The following is a 17,970-nucleotide window of genomic DNA, read 5'->3' as shown; positions in this document are numbered from 1 at the left end:
GGCTATTGTGGTCCATATCTTACCTATGATTTGGTGATAACTGGCAATATGTGTAGGCAGACCCATTCTCAAGACTAGAACTTTGCATTGTGAAGCTTCCCCCTGCAAAAGAAACATTTATTAATTCAAATGTTGCGCAGGAAATTAACACTTGTTTTTGTATGATACGGAATTTATAAATTATCAATGTGCACATTACGAGTTACATTCAATGACTTGCAGTACTAGTCCTTCCCCTTGAAAAATGTAGATAAATTCACAACAAACTGAAAACAAGAGTCAATATGTTGATTTTTCAATATAAACAATTCTCAGTTCATCAAACCATTTAATATCACCTTTAACTGTTCTGAAATCTCATTGTGCCGGTTAGAAAAACAGTATTGCTTCAGTTTTTAATAAACTTTTCAATCAATTCAATTAATGTATGCCTTATTATACAGTCACAAGTTGACAGCAATTGAGGAAATTAAAAACGATTGCAGCTCGCAAAGTGTTATCATGGCATTTCACAATTTATCTAAATTTTAGTAACTTGTATTACAGTTACAAATTCACTGCAGGTTGGTAGTTTTTTGTTATTTTTCTGACTTTTCAAAGTATATTTCCTTAAATCCTGATTTACTTGCTACAGTTTCTAACTGTTCATGTCATGTAGGTCAATGTGTTTCTTTCATAATTATGCATTTTTGTATACCGGTACTGCAAATAACTAAAATCTTATTCATTACTATTATTAAATATGATTATTAAAGAAAAACAGGGTACCTTTAAACTTGAACCTCCTTTATACAATAAAAAGTCTTCACCAAAATAGAGTGATGTCATTCATTAAGACAAAATTACCACATCTGTTCTTGTGTCATTGATCTATAATGCCAGCCAGGTACAAGCCAAAATGGATGTTCAACCTTTTTGTTCTGCCATGAATTTTTGTTTGAATTTTTGTTTTCTTTGTTTACAACTGTAAATTGTTCATAGTTAGTGCTTTGTTTTCTTTGCTTGGGTTTGGTAAGGGACCCCAGTTGCTCTTGCGATTATTATGTGCTTCTTTTGATTAAGATTAATGAATATTTAAAAGATGATTTATTGAATAACAATTTCTCAATTCCCAAGCTGAAACATTGTTGTAGCTTTCAAAGATACAAAAACATATAAAAACATGTTCCTTATATAAATTCCGCTACTAATTGAATGTCATGAGTCATTTCAGTTTCCAAAAAACTTTCAAGATTTTGACAAATTACTGACGTGATGCTTCCTTCTTGAAGCATCCTCACCAGGCTCAGATGTTGACTCATATTAATTTCATACGATGATAAAGTCATACATCACTCCTCCTTAATTCCTCCTCCTATCAACTTACCATTTATCAGTGTTTTGAGATGCTTTTCGTAGAACTCGTTTTCTTTCCTCGTGGCACTGACACACTCCGCACACAATCTTACAGGGTCAACAAAGTTCATGCGCGGTAGGGGCAGTTTGGTGGAGCAGCATGTACCGCAGTAGCACCGCCCACATCTTCTACAATGGTGCTGTAGGGGAAACAACAAAATATACAAGATTTACACATAATTTGGAGATTAATTTTTTCTCTCTTGTAGTGATGACTCATGATTCGTCTCTCATCTAAATCACTTTTGGCAACATCTAGACTAGAGAGGCTGAATCAAGGATGTACATGTAAGGAGGAATACTGACTTCATGATGGACCAATATGATATAGCACATAAACGATGATCAATTTACTTACATTCATTATTTCTAAAAACAACAAAACAAGCAAGAAAACATTTTCATAAATCTTTAAAAAAAATAATTGGAGAAACTGTTATAATCTAATAAAGTAGGTAGTTGTGGGATTGTGGGATAGGCTTTTACGACGGGAATTCATAACAATTAGTAGGTTTTTAGCGGGTTCGCCGTCGGACAAGTTTAGAACTTATAAGAATGTAAGTAAATTGATCATCGTTTATGTGCTACATGTATATCATAAGTAGGTAGTGTTGCAAAGCGTCGTTGGGCAGGAAAAACCTCCTATGTGCTTTTGGCCCCTGAACATGTTTAAAACAAAACTGCCAACAGGTTACATACAATGTAGGAGGTTTTCCTTTAAACATGTTCAAGGGCCAATGACACATAATGTTTTTCCTGCCAAATGACGAAAGGTTATTGTTGGAATGGGCTATTCCAGAAAATAGATGCACACCCACTATAGTGGAGTTTGGATTTCCGGACCTTTTGTCCAGTGGTGATTGTTGGAAATCTAGACTTTTAAAGTGTCCAAAGGTGAAAAAATCCAACAGAAAAATAGTTCCACTATAGTGGAGTTTGGATTTCCGGACCTTTTGTCCAGTGGTGATTGTTGGAAATCTAGACTTTTAAAGTGTCCAAAGGTGAAAAAATCCAACAGAAAAATAGTTCAACATCAAGAATTAAGAGCTCGTTTTGAACAATTCCATGATTGTTCATTCACTGCATTTCTTCCAAGCTTTTTCCAGTAACATTGGCAACTGGAATTCCATTTGTTTTCAGAAAGGAAACTTGGAAATCCAGACATTTCTTTTATTGAAAAGTTACTCCTCCATAGGGGGTATGTACTTATTTTCTGGAATAGCCCAATATATCTCTATCACCAGCTAAACAGGATATTTTATCTATCCAATGTATCATACTTTCTGTGATTTGTTATAAATTTACACATATGACAATATTGCAAATATTGAATATTCATAATTGGAATAAATCCAAGTTTTAATATGAACAACTGCATGTACCATGAGACCTACTTCACCTTAGTAGAAAATGGTTCATGGTAGCATACAATTATGCTGTGAGCCTTATTAGACCATGTGTAAACAAGACATTTCTACATGCATGTAATTTAGAAACATTAAAGATATGTCAAGTATGAAACCGTCACAGAACAGTAAATCATATTTCATGTCATAATAGAAATTAGTCTGGTAAACTTGGTATGGCAATTTATGCAAGTGTACGTGCAATAATTCTTTCGTAACAAAATTTAACAGTTTGGAAAATTACATCAGGGACTTGAGGGAACAGGACTAAAATTAAGTACTTTATTTGTTTAAAACAACAACAAATCGTTTATGAAACAATGTTTTTAAAACAACAACAAATTATTTAAAAAACAATATTTAACTAGAGCGGTTCTCGACTTGCGCGGTTCTCGACGCAAAGCGTCGGCCACAATGCCTCCAACTTGAGGCGTATGATGCCCATATGACAGTTTTCAGTAACTTGACCTCAGATGACCCCAGATGGCCCTAAAATGACCTTCCAAAATTTTGGCTCTAAATGTTAACTGTACCCACTAAGTTTCATGCCCATACAACAGTTTTTAGTAATTTGACCTCAGATGACCCCTGGGTGACCCCAAAATGACCGCCCAAAAATGTGACCCTAAATGTTGACTGTACCCACCAAGTTCCATGCCCATACAACAATTTAGTAACTTGACCTTAGATGACCCCTGGATGACCTTGGATGACCCTGGAATGACCTTCCAAAAATTTGACTCTAAATGTTGAATGTACCCACCAAGTTTCATGCACCTACGACAGTTTTTAGTAACTTGACCTCAGATGACCCCAGATGACCCCAAAATGACCTTCCAAAATTTTGGCTCTAAATGTTGACTGTACCCACCAAGTTTCATGCCCATACGACAATTTTTAGTAATTTTACCTCAGATGACCCCTGGGTGACCTTGGCTGAAACCGAAATGACCTTCAAAAAATTGGCTCTAAATGTTGACTGTACTCACCCAGTTTCATGCCCATATGGCAGTTTTTGCTAATTTGACCTCAGATGACCCCTGGATGACATCGGGTGACCATGACCCACTGACCAATACAAACTTGTTTTGTCTAGGGTCAAGATGCACCCACCCACCAAGTTTGAGGAACGTGCGACCCCTAGTCTCTGAGAAAATGGTATTTTGCTTGTTACGCATAAATTATGCAAATTAGGTACTTAATTACCATATTTTGCGCTGAAAATCTAATCAGGTCAAGAACCTTTGGCCCCGCTACTCCCCACCAAGTTACGTCACTGTAACCCATACGGATCTCCAGATAATCTGTTCACAAGGGTTTTTTGCTTGATTCAAGCATCAAATACGCATAAATTATGCAAATTAGGTACTTAATTAGCATATTTTGCGCTGAAAATCTAATCAGGTCGAGAACATCTGGCCCCGCTACTTCCCACCAAGTTACGCCACTGCACCCCATACAGATCTCCAGATAATCTGTGCACAAGGTATTTTGCTTATTACGCATATATTATGCAAATTAGGTACTTAATTACCATCTTTTGCGACGAAAACCTCCTATAATTTGAAGACCCCCAATGACCATCCCTCCACCAACTTGCATCACTGTACATCTTACCAATTCTGAGAAATTGCACTCGCAAGCTCGGACGGACAGACAGACAGACAGACAGACAACCAGGAAACATAATACCTCCGGTGGAGGCATAAAAATAACTAGCTATGTAATGTACTGGTCTGAGCAAGTAAAATTATATTAGCAAAATGAATAAAGCTTTTATTATCATTTTGTTACTTTTGTTACATTTCCCCATACCTTATTATCTTATTACAGTGTATATTGTTTTCAGAACAATTGTGACGTGTCATGTCAAAAGGAGACACTTTTGGGCAGGTTATCAATTTTGAGGTTTTTACATATCTTAAATATAGAGATATTTTGCTCCACAACACCCTTTTTCCCAATGAAATCGGACATTCCTAAGGGAAGATATTGAGTTCGTAAGTTATGGTATTATTAAATTGGAAATTGAGATATTGGCCTTTAAAAATATTATTGACAATGTTGAGAGTAGGAATTACCTTGAAAAATGCTTTAAAAAAAAAAAGATGCCAGTTATATTCTGGTCTGAAACTATCAGACAATATTGTTAACGTTAATAATATCACAAATTCACAACAAACCCAAATTGTGAAAAAATCACCACCGGGCAGATTTTGGGCTATTTCTCCATTTACGATTGTGCCCAAAAGTGTCTCCTTTTGACATGACACATCACAATTTTCCTTAAAATTAGAGTTGTCATCTTGATTCAAGAACTGCAATTTCCTGTCATATAATGTATAATGCGAGGATCATTCAAGTCTTGTTGGTTTTTATCCAGCAAAATGTGCCAGCTACAACTCTGCTCATCATATGTACCGCACACTCACCACAGACCACATACTTGATCGTGCACTTGTCTGTCCATCAACCCACCTATCCATGCATCCACCCACTTAACCACTCACTCTATTTCTTCAAAACAGGTTTAAAATGAACATGCCATTTGACAATGAATTTCACCAGATGGCAAATTTGCTGGTCAGATATCATCACCTGGCAGATTTGGGGTGCCCTATAAGTCTATAACCTACATGTACTAGGCACTGTGCTGATGAGTGCACTCATTCTCTTGGCAGCTGAAGTCCAAGACCAAGACAGCAATATATGGATAAAGTTTAGATAAACAAATAATCCAAGTTTTTCAGGTCAATTCAACAGTCACATTTTTTCTTTTTTGTTGAATACTTGAGCACCAAGGCACAATTTGAGGCAAGCTTCAGTTTAGAGTCTGTTGTCCCTTCCTTCATATGCATAAAGTGGCACACAAAAATTGGTGGACAAGCACAAAAAACCAACATACAACACAGTGACTATGATGATGTAGAAAATATAAAGGATTTAGCCTAACCTGAATTGAAATCTACAATCTGTATTGAGACTATAGCATGTAACATGTAGGCCTACTTAGAAAAGTCAACATTGTGCAAGGCATATAATCTAATGTACATGAATCTTGTTGATTTGCAGCAGATTGGAAATTGTCATCTCAGTAAATAAAAACAACAATTCCAATTTTAAACATGATGAGGTTTCAAATATATTGGAGACTTTAAAAAACATTTTGATCAACAAATCATTTGGTCGTTTGATTGTTGAAGAACACCTCTTACATGTATTACATGTAATGTACAATGACTTGATGAACTCAACTTCAGGTTACTCCCTTACAAATCAATTCTCACCCTCCACCAGACATATTAAAATACTGAATGTTACTAGATCTATAACAGCCTATAGCTCTTCTTTTGGTAAACTTGTCAACACATATTCTTGCTACATATATGTTCTCTCTATCTGTAGTCTATCCACCTCGAGTCACCGGCACTACAATCCAGGAAAAAAATAGTTGGCACACGTGCACTAAACAATAGAAATGCGTGCCCTATCAAAATTGGAGAGGCAAGTGAAATATGCATGCAATATATGTAAAGTACAGACTCCCCCATATCACACCCTTCCCCACTCCCCATCTTTCAATGTTGGAGGGTCTCACGGACTTGTTGACAACATGGCTTGGTCCAACATTGAATTGGGGGAGCGGGGGAAGGGATATACCAAAAGACAGGCAAAGTGTGCCAACCTTTTTTTCCTTGGATTGTAGCTTTGAAGTTCAGTGTGTTCTGTGTTAGCTTAGCGTTACTTGGTGCGTGCACATACTTTTATGCGCGTGATCAAAGTGGCGCGTATGTACAAGCAAGAAACAACGCTAAGCCAATGCAGCACACGCTGAACTTCAAAGCTAGTGCCGGTGACTCGAGGTAGATATATAGACTATTATCATAGACACATTTATAATACTAGTACATTTGGTTTGAAAAGATTCTTGTTAGACAACCTGAAATATATAGATGCAGATTGCAGAAGCTAAATCATGTTTAAAAATCAATCAATTTCTTAATCCTTATAACAAGAGAGATATGGTGTTTTAAAACATATTTGACCCAGAGCTGAAATTTACCCCAAAGCAGAAAGCACCCATTTTGGATTAATGCAAATAGGCACTATTGTTCCACTGGTACTTATGCTATAACATCCAAGATATTTGGTGTTTCTGTGGAAGCTTTTGCAAGCTGGATGCATATTAGATTCTGTTGTAATTAGTGGTGGGATGGGCAAATGAGGGATATGTGGGTGGTTAGCTACTGATTCTGCATAAAAATCTACTTAAACAATACAGACAGTACAGTACAATATGTTTGCATTGTACATATTCTTGCTATTCTGTTCTTTTTTTCACACATGCATAATTAAGTCGATTTAAAAAAACCAGAGACAGATTATATAACATATGTACATGTAGCTATACTTACACGTCGTTTGACTATGTCGTACTTGGCATTACAGTTCTGACACGAAATACACTGTAAGAAAAGAACACAAATAAAAAGTTCATTAATTATAAATGTTTTTCACAAAAAGGATGACCAGCAAGGGTCAACCAATCCAAAAACTTCTCGTCCAGCTGTCCCGATGTCCATTTCCTGGAATGGGCCTGGGATTGAAGCTGCAAGTGGGTGTGCCATCACATGACAATTTATAACCAACAAATTTTACAATAATCTAATAAAGCTACAGAATGCCACAATTTTTGGCCACATTTAAGTCATCTAAACTGAGCTCAAAAAGAAACTTATAACTTTTCACAAGGTCATATCTTGAAATCCTGTCCATCAAATTGAACCAAAATTACACACAGATTTACTTCAATACTCTACTCTTAACACATGTCAGTAACCAAGCAGTTATCCAACTGACACAACAGCAAAATGCACTGACATGGGACAGATTTCCGGACCACATTCACAGCCCAGCCCTGTTTCATGAAAAAAGTGTATGAAAAGCAGAAAGCAGCACCGTTTTATCATCTGTGCAAGGATCTTGTGTGCATTCTCACAGATTTTTTGTCCTGGGTGCCAAATGTTGGGCTGTGAAACTGAAGGAAGTCCAGGAAGCTGTCCCATGACAGTGCATTTTGCTGTTGTGTCAGTTGGACAACTGCTTGGTTACTGACATGTGTTTTGAGTAGAGTATTAAGGTAATCCTGTGTGTAATTTTGGTTCATTTTGATTGACAGTATTTTAAGATATGACCTTGTGATTCACAAGTTGTAAAAAATTATAAGTTTCTTTTTGAGCTCAGTTTAGTTAGTAGCTACCTTGGGTAGCATAATCATCTTTGGGAGTTACTGTGTTCAATTTTGGCAGGCTAAAATGTCCATTTATGGCCTTTTTGATGTACTAAAAAAATAGTAATATTTTTGTAAAGCCCTGTGTTTTCTTCAGTTTATAGTTCATGGATAATTTTTCTTATGCTGAAAGTGTAGTCATATGCTCAGTAAAAACTGCCACATTAGTTTTAATTGTGAACAGCCCTGTATTTTTAAGAACCGGACTTTGATATTTGTCGTTTCGGAGGCTTCATTTTCCGTTAACAATTGTTAACAAACTTTGTGGGTATAGCTTTGGTTCATAATTCTTTGTTATTTCTTCTTGATTCATAACAGTTGATTACTTAACTTAAAATAGGTAACAAAAATTAGCCGATTTACAGGGCATGAATTTTAAAAAACAGCAGGTGTGCTACAAATCGCACTCCTGGAAATAGTCAGGCGAGCTACAGGTGTGCTGTTAATTGCACTCGGTGAGGATTTTAGGTGTGCTATCATTTGCACTCGGTAAGAAGTTTAGGTGGGCTATTTGAATTATTGCACTTGATATTCAGATAAGAAGCATTGGTGTTGAATGTGGGACTACAATGTACAGAAAGACAGGAAAGGAGAAAGAAAGAAAAGAAAGAAAAAAAAGAAAAGGAGAAAAAAGGGAAGAGAGAAAGAAAAGGAAAAAAAAGGAAAGAAAAAAGGAAAAGAAAAAAAACCAAGGGCCTAAATAAAACATAAATACACTGCTTAAATACATAAAATTATTTATTATTTCATACATAATCATAAACCCCGTAGCCCCTCCCCCAACAATTACTATGCAAACCACGCCCGTAAAACATGTTTACTATATTCACCCATTGCAAAAGTCGCCAAATTCAGTTTACACAAAGTACCACTTCACTCACTTTTTGCATAAGGCACCCTCCAATCTCATCTAACCAAACATTTTTATGTACAAAAACTACATTTATTCACCGTGTGTGCACAATTTAACTCACCGTTAAACTCTGTTAGTTAGATATTTGGAGAGTAGTTTCAAAAAATCAGTTCAAATCGCCACTTTCAAATTCACTAGAGAGTCGTCAAAATGTGCCGCGAACAAGTGCCAATCATGTGTGTTGGTACCATGCGCAATGGAGCTTCAGTTTTCACTAGACTTGGAAACCTACGGCATGGAAACACCGTGGTTATCAGCGAATCGCAAATTGCCCTTTTCATTGTTGACCTGCTTGTGAACTACGACCTGACAGTAAAACATGTGACTTTTTTTAATTACGTTATAGGAACACGGTCATCAGTACTATTTTCGTTACATATTTTATGCATGTGAAGAATATTACGGGGATGAATTTGAAGGCTGCAACTGTGGAACCTCCTTCAGGTGACAAGGTGCGCTATAAATCGCACTCGGTAAAGTGATTTAAGGTGGGTCTATGCGCGCGATCGCACTCGCGCGCCTTAAAATGCATGGCCTGGATTTACAAGCTTTTAAATTTTTTTATAAAATCTTGACTTCATAGAGGGGATTTTCCGTTAAAACTCTTTTGAAGCCTCCGAAACAAACTGTTCAGCTAGCTTGTGCAAATATAAATAAAAGAGCTCATCCAATCTATTTATCAAAATGTAGCAAAGTAGATCCTTAAGTCACTTGTTTTTAAACAGTGGAGATATACATCACCGTTTGAAAATGGGACCCAATACAAACTTTCCGTTAACACTGGAAGCCTCCGAAATAAATGAAGTCTCCGAAACAACAATAAGATAATCTAAATTGGTGTGTTTCATACTGATCTGCATTGTAACTGTTACTTGATATGTGCAGAATGTCATAAATTTAAAAAAGTGTTGATATTATAGTTAATGTACATGAAAAATATACTGATACCCAAGAAAGCCTGTTTCAGAGGCTTCACATGCAAGTTAACACCATACTTAACAAATGGGTGAAAGAATTTAAGTGTGATAAATCTACAATATCTGCCGCATAGAATTATTGATTCAATCCACACAAGAAAATAACAGCTAGATGATACCAACAGTGTTCTTTTTAAAAAAACTACTTCTGCAATGTTTCACCACTGTTAACAAGAAGCCTCCGAAACAAAAAATCATGACTTGCTGTGATAATTTACTTTTTGTCATAACTGAAATTCAATACTTAGAAGCAAAGCATGAAAATTGGTAATTGTTATATTTTTTACCTATTTTTTCATGTCAGTAGTAGTTAGTAGTAGTTAGCCAAATATTTTACCTTTATGATCACTTGTGTTGTTAACTGAAGCCTCCGAAACACAAATCGCTTGAATTGCCAATTCTAAAAAATAACTCCAATTTCTATGAAACTTGGCTGGGAGGTTCCTTTTATCAAGTAGTATTTGTACATGAAGTTAGACATTCAAATTATTTTAGGAACCCCAATTAAAACTTAAAAAATATGTTTAAGGTTGGGAAATTTCCATTGTAATATGTCACTTGATGTTAAAGATTTTCAAAACTGCAAATTTCAAACATAGCAAAACAAAACATGGTATAAAATTTAACAAATATCTGTTGACTTTGGAATGGAATTTCACATGTATTCCAGCTTTCATTTCATAATTGTCTGAGCTTATGTAAAATACATTTTTTCTTAGATTTTAACCAAAATGTTATGGAATTTATAGTCAAATTTTTTATTATAAACCAAAAGGTTTAAGGGGGAATATGCCCTTGCAGGGTCTTAAATAAGAAATGATATATTTATAGAACTTTAGGGAAAAAATACCTTTCTTTAATTTTTCCACGTTGATCATAGGCCTACTGCTAAAACAGTGAGAGGGGAAGAAGGGTAAAGGAAATACAACATCCAATATAATTCAGATATCCACATAATTCAAAAGATGACACAGGTGAGAGTTGGGGAGGGGGAGAGACAGACATACTAGAAAGAGAAGAAACCGAGAGGAGAAGGGGCAGGGGTCCTTTTTTTAAATGTCACATTAATATAGACCAGAATGACATCAAATTTGCGTTTGGACCTGATGTAGGCCTATCCTGCCTAGCTAAATGAGAGACATGAGTAAGATTGCCCACTTGAAGCACCAGTGTTGCATATAATTTCAGACTCATCCAACCTTTATTGACAGACATAAGTGTGATTGACAGCACCTAAATTACCTCTTGAAATGAGAAGCATGATGCCCCAAACGTAATAATAAAGTCAAATTACACACCATCTCACTTAATCCCTTATGCGTTTGCTTTCTGAACAATAGAGCTCCCAAACAGAAAAGAAAAACGACAGTTGGACCGATTTGGCTCCCAAACTATTTTATAAATCTGTGTGCGGACAAGGAAGCTTTCGTGCAAGCTGAAAATAAGGGCAGAGGGTGGTACTGTTCAGGTCACCGTAGCTCAAAAGTTAGTCTCAACTTGTTTCAAAAATTAAAAACCAATTTTCAATTAAATTTTATTTTAAAAATCAAAAGACATTGGTGCCTGGCATTGGTGCCACCAAAATATGAAAAATGGTTTCTCTCAGGCACGCAGGTTTGGGGTTGCTCAAGAAGTCTAGCCAAGAATTTGCTCACCGTTCGCTTCACATTCTAGGCTGGAGGCCATTGTAAGGACCGTCGATGTTGGTAATAATTAATATCGATTTATTGGTCATTCAATATCATCGCTAAATTTATCGATTTTTCAAACTTCAATGAATAGCTATGAATGTATTTTACGCCAATGGTTCCGAATTTGGCAACCTTCTATTCATCATTTTTGCTTTGTCAAACTTGTCCCAAAGACATGTTTTAAGCTTATAAAATACCACTTTTCATATTTGTTTTCCCTTTCAAAGATCTGCAAACTATTATATTTCATTTGCAACACCATAAACTTTACTTCCTTTATCCTGAACTTTGTAAAATTTCCGGGAAAATTTCCTTAGAAATTGACCTTTTCGGTAAATCCCATAACCCTTTGCGAGTACACCTGAGAACTCGTCATTTGACGTCACGCCGACTTGCAATGCGCAGTAACGATGTTCAATAAACGATGTGCGCAAGGATGTTAAGTCAGGGGTGGCGGATCCTACGGATGAGGATCCTACAGATGAGGCATGTGTTAAAGTATACCAGTAGGGAATATTGTTTTTTTGTGATTGCCGAATAGGGTGCCTTGGGGTAGGGCAGTCTTATTACAAGACTGCCCTACCCCAACCCTAAACTCCGTAAACAAGGACTTGACTCAAGTAACCCTAAACCCTAACCCTAAACTCCGTAAACAAGGACTTGACTCAAGTCTAGCAAGTTGCACCCTATTCGGTAATTGTACCACATTTTTCAGTAGATATCCATGAAAAAAGCGTATTCCCCAAATTTAAGTTGATTCCGATTTTGCGTTTACGAGTAATGCTTGATTAATATGTGTATTACACTGCTCACAGTCATAGATAATGTGTTGTAATTTCGCTCTGGTATACCAGAACGAAATTCAAATTTCACGATATCTTTGCTAAACTAATTAATCTGCAAGAAATTTTTGTATAAACATTATGTAGTCTTGCCAGCAAGACTTCAGTCTTTATCATAAACATAATGACATCTACGGACATAAGAGTAGATATGGTTACAGTTACTGGAACTAAAACATTATGCAGCCAGAGGTTTCCAGTGAATATAAAAATCTCAGTTCCGAATCCGAGTACGTCACTCATTAACATTATGTCGCCAAAGTGCTCCGAGCTCCGTCATTAGCTCGAGATACTCTAGCTAAAATACAGGTTTACATTTACTATCTTACATTATCTTGCTGTTCAGCTAGAGCGCCAGACAACAAGCTTCTGGGTTTTTTTGGAGAACAATAGGCCCCTGTTACGTAAGGCTAAGAAGAAACCCGCCCTACTCATTATTTCATTGTACTTATTGCAATTTGCCTCCACACATTACGTACGGTAATCAACACAAAGCTTTTGTGAGGACTAGTGAGTGGATAAGAAATTGACAGCGGAGGATACGAACGACACACCGATTTTTACTATTTTAGTTGTCAATCATGAATTGCTGCAACGTTTTAGTATTTTACTGCATGGCATTCTGCAAGCACTGACAAATTATGCCGTATTTTTCCAAAGATCATCTCATATGAAGTAAGCTGAATGCGATCTGTACTTTTGTAACATTCCGATCGCTTAAATTGATCACCTTTTATCGGCGAATTTGCTTGAAAACATGTGAGTTCATGTTGTGTAAACATAATTAGCATGGACACAAATGAAATTACGATGCAATACAATGCAATTTGAATGCGCAGCAGATCTATAGAAACAGTGTCCGAAATAAGGAAAATATAGAGGTTGTCCCGAGGACAACTAAAGCATAAATTCTGCTTGTCCTCAAAACAATTTGGTTTTCCCCAAAGTGTGTCATATTTTTGGAGGTAAAATATAGTTGGTTTTCCAGGGGATACGTACATAGCTCAATTTGGTTGTCCCCAGTGATTTTTGGACAAGAGGACAAGAGGATAAGGGCAATAGCGCTAGATTGAAAAACCGGGGGTCTGCAGGGACCCCTGAACTTGCAGAAAATTGAAAACAGGGGGTCCGAACTCTATTTTCGTGGGTCCGGGACCCCAAAAAGCGACATAGCGCTACCCCTGAGTGGTTATTTCGAACACTGTATAGAAATAACGTTGCCCGGTTTTATGCAGAATTACATGTAGACCACATCTGTCCGTCATCCCAGGAAAGTGCCACTATGGCACTTTCCTGGTCATCCATACGGTTGTACCCATGTACCAACCTCTCAACCCGGGCCAAGCAATAACAAGTTACAACAAGGCGTTCGGCTTCGCATCAATGAATCCGAGGCCGAGCATGCGAGGGGACTGCCGACAGTGCCGTTCTTCTACGAAAATGAGTGTAAGAAGGCACACTTTTATAATAAGCCTGCTGCACGCTAGTTCCAGTGGAAACAGGACACCTCGCCCCCACGACTTCGCCTACACGGCATCTCGCTTATACGCCACTTCGCTTACGTGCCATCTCGCCTCTATGCAATGCAGTGCATTGCAATGGCGATTGCGGAAGGGAAATAGTGTTCACTTTATATTTGATACGGTTTCAAGACTGAAATTTTGCGTAGAACACGCTCCCGTAGTCCACTTTAATTAAAAATGTGTCCAAATTGCTTTTTCGGGGGGTGCCCCTACAATATGGGGGTCAAAATTACTAAAAATGTATTCTAAGGCCAATGGTGGTGATTTTGGTGTCTAAATATATGTTTATGGACATGAGAAAATCATTTAGACAGTTTACGAAATCCAAAATGGCTTCCTTATGTTCCAAAATTCAAAATGGCGGCCAAAATGGTGAAGTTTTAGCCAAACTTATTTGAACAGCTTTTTCAGGCCGATGGTGGTGATTTGAGTGTCTATGAATAGAAAGGAAGGAAAGAAAGAAAGGGAAGGAAAGGAAGAAATAAAAAGAAAGAAAGAATGGAAGGAAGATCAATCATTTGTATATCATGCATGATTTGCCTTTTTTGTTGTTGCTTTATAATTTAAAAAAAACCCATTGCAATAGGCTATACGCAGCATAATATTTATAATGAATAATAGGTCTACCCCGGAGGCCTACATGATATAACAGGCCTTGGTCCTACTTAGCGGTTTTTTACATTTTATTTCGTGTTTTGACTCACTAAAACCTGGCACTGTACTGTAAAAGCCAGACCAATTCCGAATTGAAATATACATCAGCCTGTGAATGATGATCTGATGAACCATGCACTATTGAAACGGAGAGCCAAAATGCGATTTCAGATTTTTGGCCTGTTTTTAAGCTTACCTCCCTTGTGTTTGTCCATTGCAGAAATACGAAAATTTAGCTCTTGTCAAATTCATATTTAGAGAAAAGTCACAATGCTCACGTGTTCGTGGTAGTTTTTGATAGTTATTATACATTTAAAAATGATTGCATGGCTCTGCACAAGGTATATTTTTGTAAATATTTGGATTTGTTTACCTGTCGATCGTCAGTTTTTGCCGTGGGTTGAAAATACGGCAGAGAAATTTGTCATGTTGTACGTGCGAATTTGGCTTCAAAATTTCACTATTCTGCTAGAAGTTGTACAGAGATCTTATAATATTGTGTAAATAATTTTGTCAGGAACAAAATAAGGTATTACATACCGCTCACGAGTAAATATTGAGGACAAAATTCAGGTTTTTCATGTGTTGTTTCAAAGAATTTTAGATTTGTCATTTTGAAATTCCCGCCAGCAATCGCCTGAACGTAAACAAGTTTTTCCTAAAATTGTAAATTTCCTTAAAAACGACTTTTGTTGATCAAACTTTGGATTATTTAAGAGGTAATATTGTTTAAGGATGTAGAATTTTAAGATATTTTTGAGTATTTTTATGTTTTACATGGTCAAAAGGGTCATCAGTTTGATTCCTGATTTAAAAACACTAGCAGTTCTAGTTATTAAATTTCGCCATGTTCAAAATCTGTTCGAAATTGAGCGCCTGACGCGGAGTGACTGCGCGATATCCATAGTAACGGAGCTTACGCTTTGAACGCAGCCGCTAAAGGTTCCATGAACGCTGCTCAGGAAAGTATATAAAGGCTGTGCACGACGCAAATTAATCAGATTGCTTGGTGGACAATAGCAGGGCCGCGACACTCCGGCACTTGTTGGAAGACATGAAGTACAGCAGACAGTTACATGTACAATGTGATTTTCTCATTTATAATTAGGATTACGCCATTGCCAGAATGCCAGAGCTTGTTTCATTTGTTCATTAGAATGATTGACAGCGGTGGGCGGACTTATACTCTAAAAATGTGATTCTCTAATAAATTATAGGTCACTAGGTCAATTCGGACCGTCTCTTCCTCAGATCTCTATGTAGGACTCTATATGGTATCTTCTCATTACACGCTCAGTAGTAAGACTTGGTCATGCATTTACGCTATAATTGCATGTCTTCAACTGCTGTATAGCATGGTATAGGCAGTTTGTACAGAGTGTCGCTTCTCTATCTCTTTTCTCGGACAATAGTCCACCAGGACCATGACACTCGGAGGACAGCAGAGGACAGAAAAATGTGACTCTCCTGCTAGTCTCCTACACAACCAGTTAATTATCAATCAATCAATCAATATTTTATTAACATTCACCAAACAAACTGGTATAGTTAAGGCCGTGTAAAATTAATATTTTGGTTCTCGCCCCTCCTCCTCAATTTCTGGGATTTGTCAGATTTTTTTTTTTTTTTAGATTTTTCAATTTTTTTAGACTTTGGAATGATTTATGAAATCTTCATACATATACAAAAGAGAGAAATAAGGAAATATCGTCATGATCATCAACAGAGATTGTGTACAATGTTTACTTGTATTTATGAATTGTGATGTGATAATACAAATATGAAAGCAAAATAACAATACAAGATATAACAAAAGAAGCAAATATAAAACAGAATTGTCAAGTCTCATTTTTACCTGTTACTTCTCCTTTCATGCATCACTGATTCAACATGTCTTGGGGAGAATTCTAATCTTTGATACTACGCTACCACTTGTATGTTCTAGAAGGCTAGTCTTCTCCATCAGTCGTTTACAAAAGTATTAGGGGCAAGCTCGGTCCCGTTACACTATAAAACGTCAGACTATTATTAACTCAGCTCAGATCGAAAGTGTAGATTGTGTTCGGTTTTTAACACACCGTGCTGATGTGGTTATAACAATATTTTTTAAATATTTTAATATGTGTATGCATTTTTTCAACATGCATTTTTTATAATTTGATAACTTCGTGTTAAAGTGTTAAACGTGAATTTTTATGAAGATAATTTTTTATGAAGATAATTATAAAGAAAAATATGGCAGTCTTAATTTTCTTAATATTTTCCCAGATACCATTGATTGTTAAAACTTTCAGCCTGCTTTTAATAACGTGATAAAGTGTTTAAAATAAATTTTGGCCATTTTCTCCGAGACAAATTTAAAACAAACCGCGAGGGAGGGCCTGATGTGCTATGCGTTTTCGCCTTTTTACATCATGGTATTTGCAGCCGACGATTGCTTGACAAGTCCCCTGCGTGCCTGCACACCGCCAGCCAAACCACGGAATGGCCCGGAAATTGAATATACTGGATACGTTGCGTGCTATACGGTCACAGTGCCATTGATTTACCCATGTCATACCCGGCGATCTCGCGGAAGTCTTTACTTGCCAGCCTTGGAGGACGGTAGTGTGCGCAACAAAAAATTTGTAATTGCGGGCCGTGTTAAAACATGTTTTGTGCTTGTAAGTCCGGACCATGCACACGAAGGCGAAGGAAAGCCATTGAATTATGGCAAAATCATAAGGGTATTAAATGAAAGTTGATTCCAAGTTTCCCATCATCTGCATCACTTATTATTAGCTTATATTTTCACTTAACAATAATTAATTTAATATGTCCAAATTTAGGCCTTATAAATGTATTTTTATGTTAAATCCTTATGTATTTTACTTGGGGTATTTTATTTTTACAAGTATGTTTTCATGATTGAACAATTAGGCCCCTATTATATATTTGAAATGTGTTATTTTTTTACAAATTATGTTTACTTACTTCATATAAGTTCATACTTTTTAGTGTTAAATTAATTATGGCCAGTATGGCCTAATAATTTATATAATATGGCAAAAAAAAGCGCTTGCCAGTTTTGTGTATTTTTATTTAATTAACCGAATCATTCATTTTACCGACTCAAACTCAGTTAAAATAAAGTTTGAGATGTTCAAAACCTTTAAAACTTGCAGTCCTATAAAAGATATTAAATCAGAGATCTTCTTTGACATAGCCTAATGAAACAATTAAGGGAAAAAATATTTGGCAAATTTTTCAAAGACAAATGCGCACAACTACCAAAATAAA

At 36.5% G+C, this 17,970-nt stretch overlaps 1 protein-coding gene across 2 annotated transcripts in view; it reads right to left on the bottom strand.

The window, feature by feature from the left end:
- The window catches only part of LOC140153196 (zinc finger FYVE domain-containing protein 21-like), a 42,654-nt gene that overhangs the window by 17,126 nt on the left and 7,558 nt on the right, over positions 1–17,970 (bottom strand). For both annotated transcript variants that reach the window (XM_072175879.1, XM_072175880.1), the window contains exons 2-4: positions 7,217–7,267; positions 1,367–1,535; positions 24–102 (exon numbers count right to left, since the gene is read on the bottom strand). In XM_072175879.1, the coding sequence (XP_072031980.1) occupies positions 24–102; positions 1,367–1,535; positions 7,217–7,267 (299 nt within the window). The remainder of the gene's footprint in view (positions 1–23; positions 103–1,366; positions 1,536–7,216; positions 7,268–17,970) is intronic.

The sequence above is a fragment of the Amphiura filiformis genome, chromosome 5 (genome assembly GCF_039555335.1).
Source record: "Amphiura filiformis chromosome 5, Afil_fr2py, whole genome shotgun sequence".
Classification (NCBI taxonomy): Eukaryota; Metazoa; Echinodermata; class Ophiuroidea; order Amphilepidida; family Amphiuridae; genus Amphiura; species Amphiura filiformis.
Note: the sequence above shows the minus strand (reverse complement) of the source record. Positions and strands in the feature narration are given on the sequence as shown.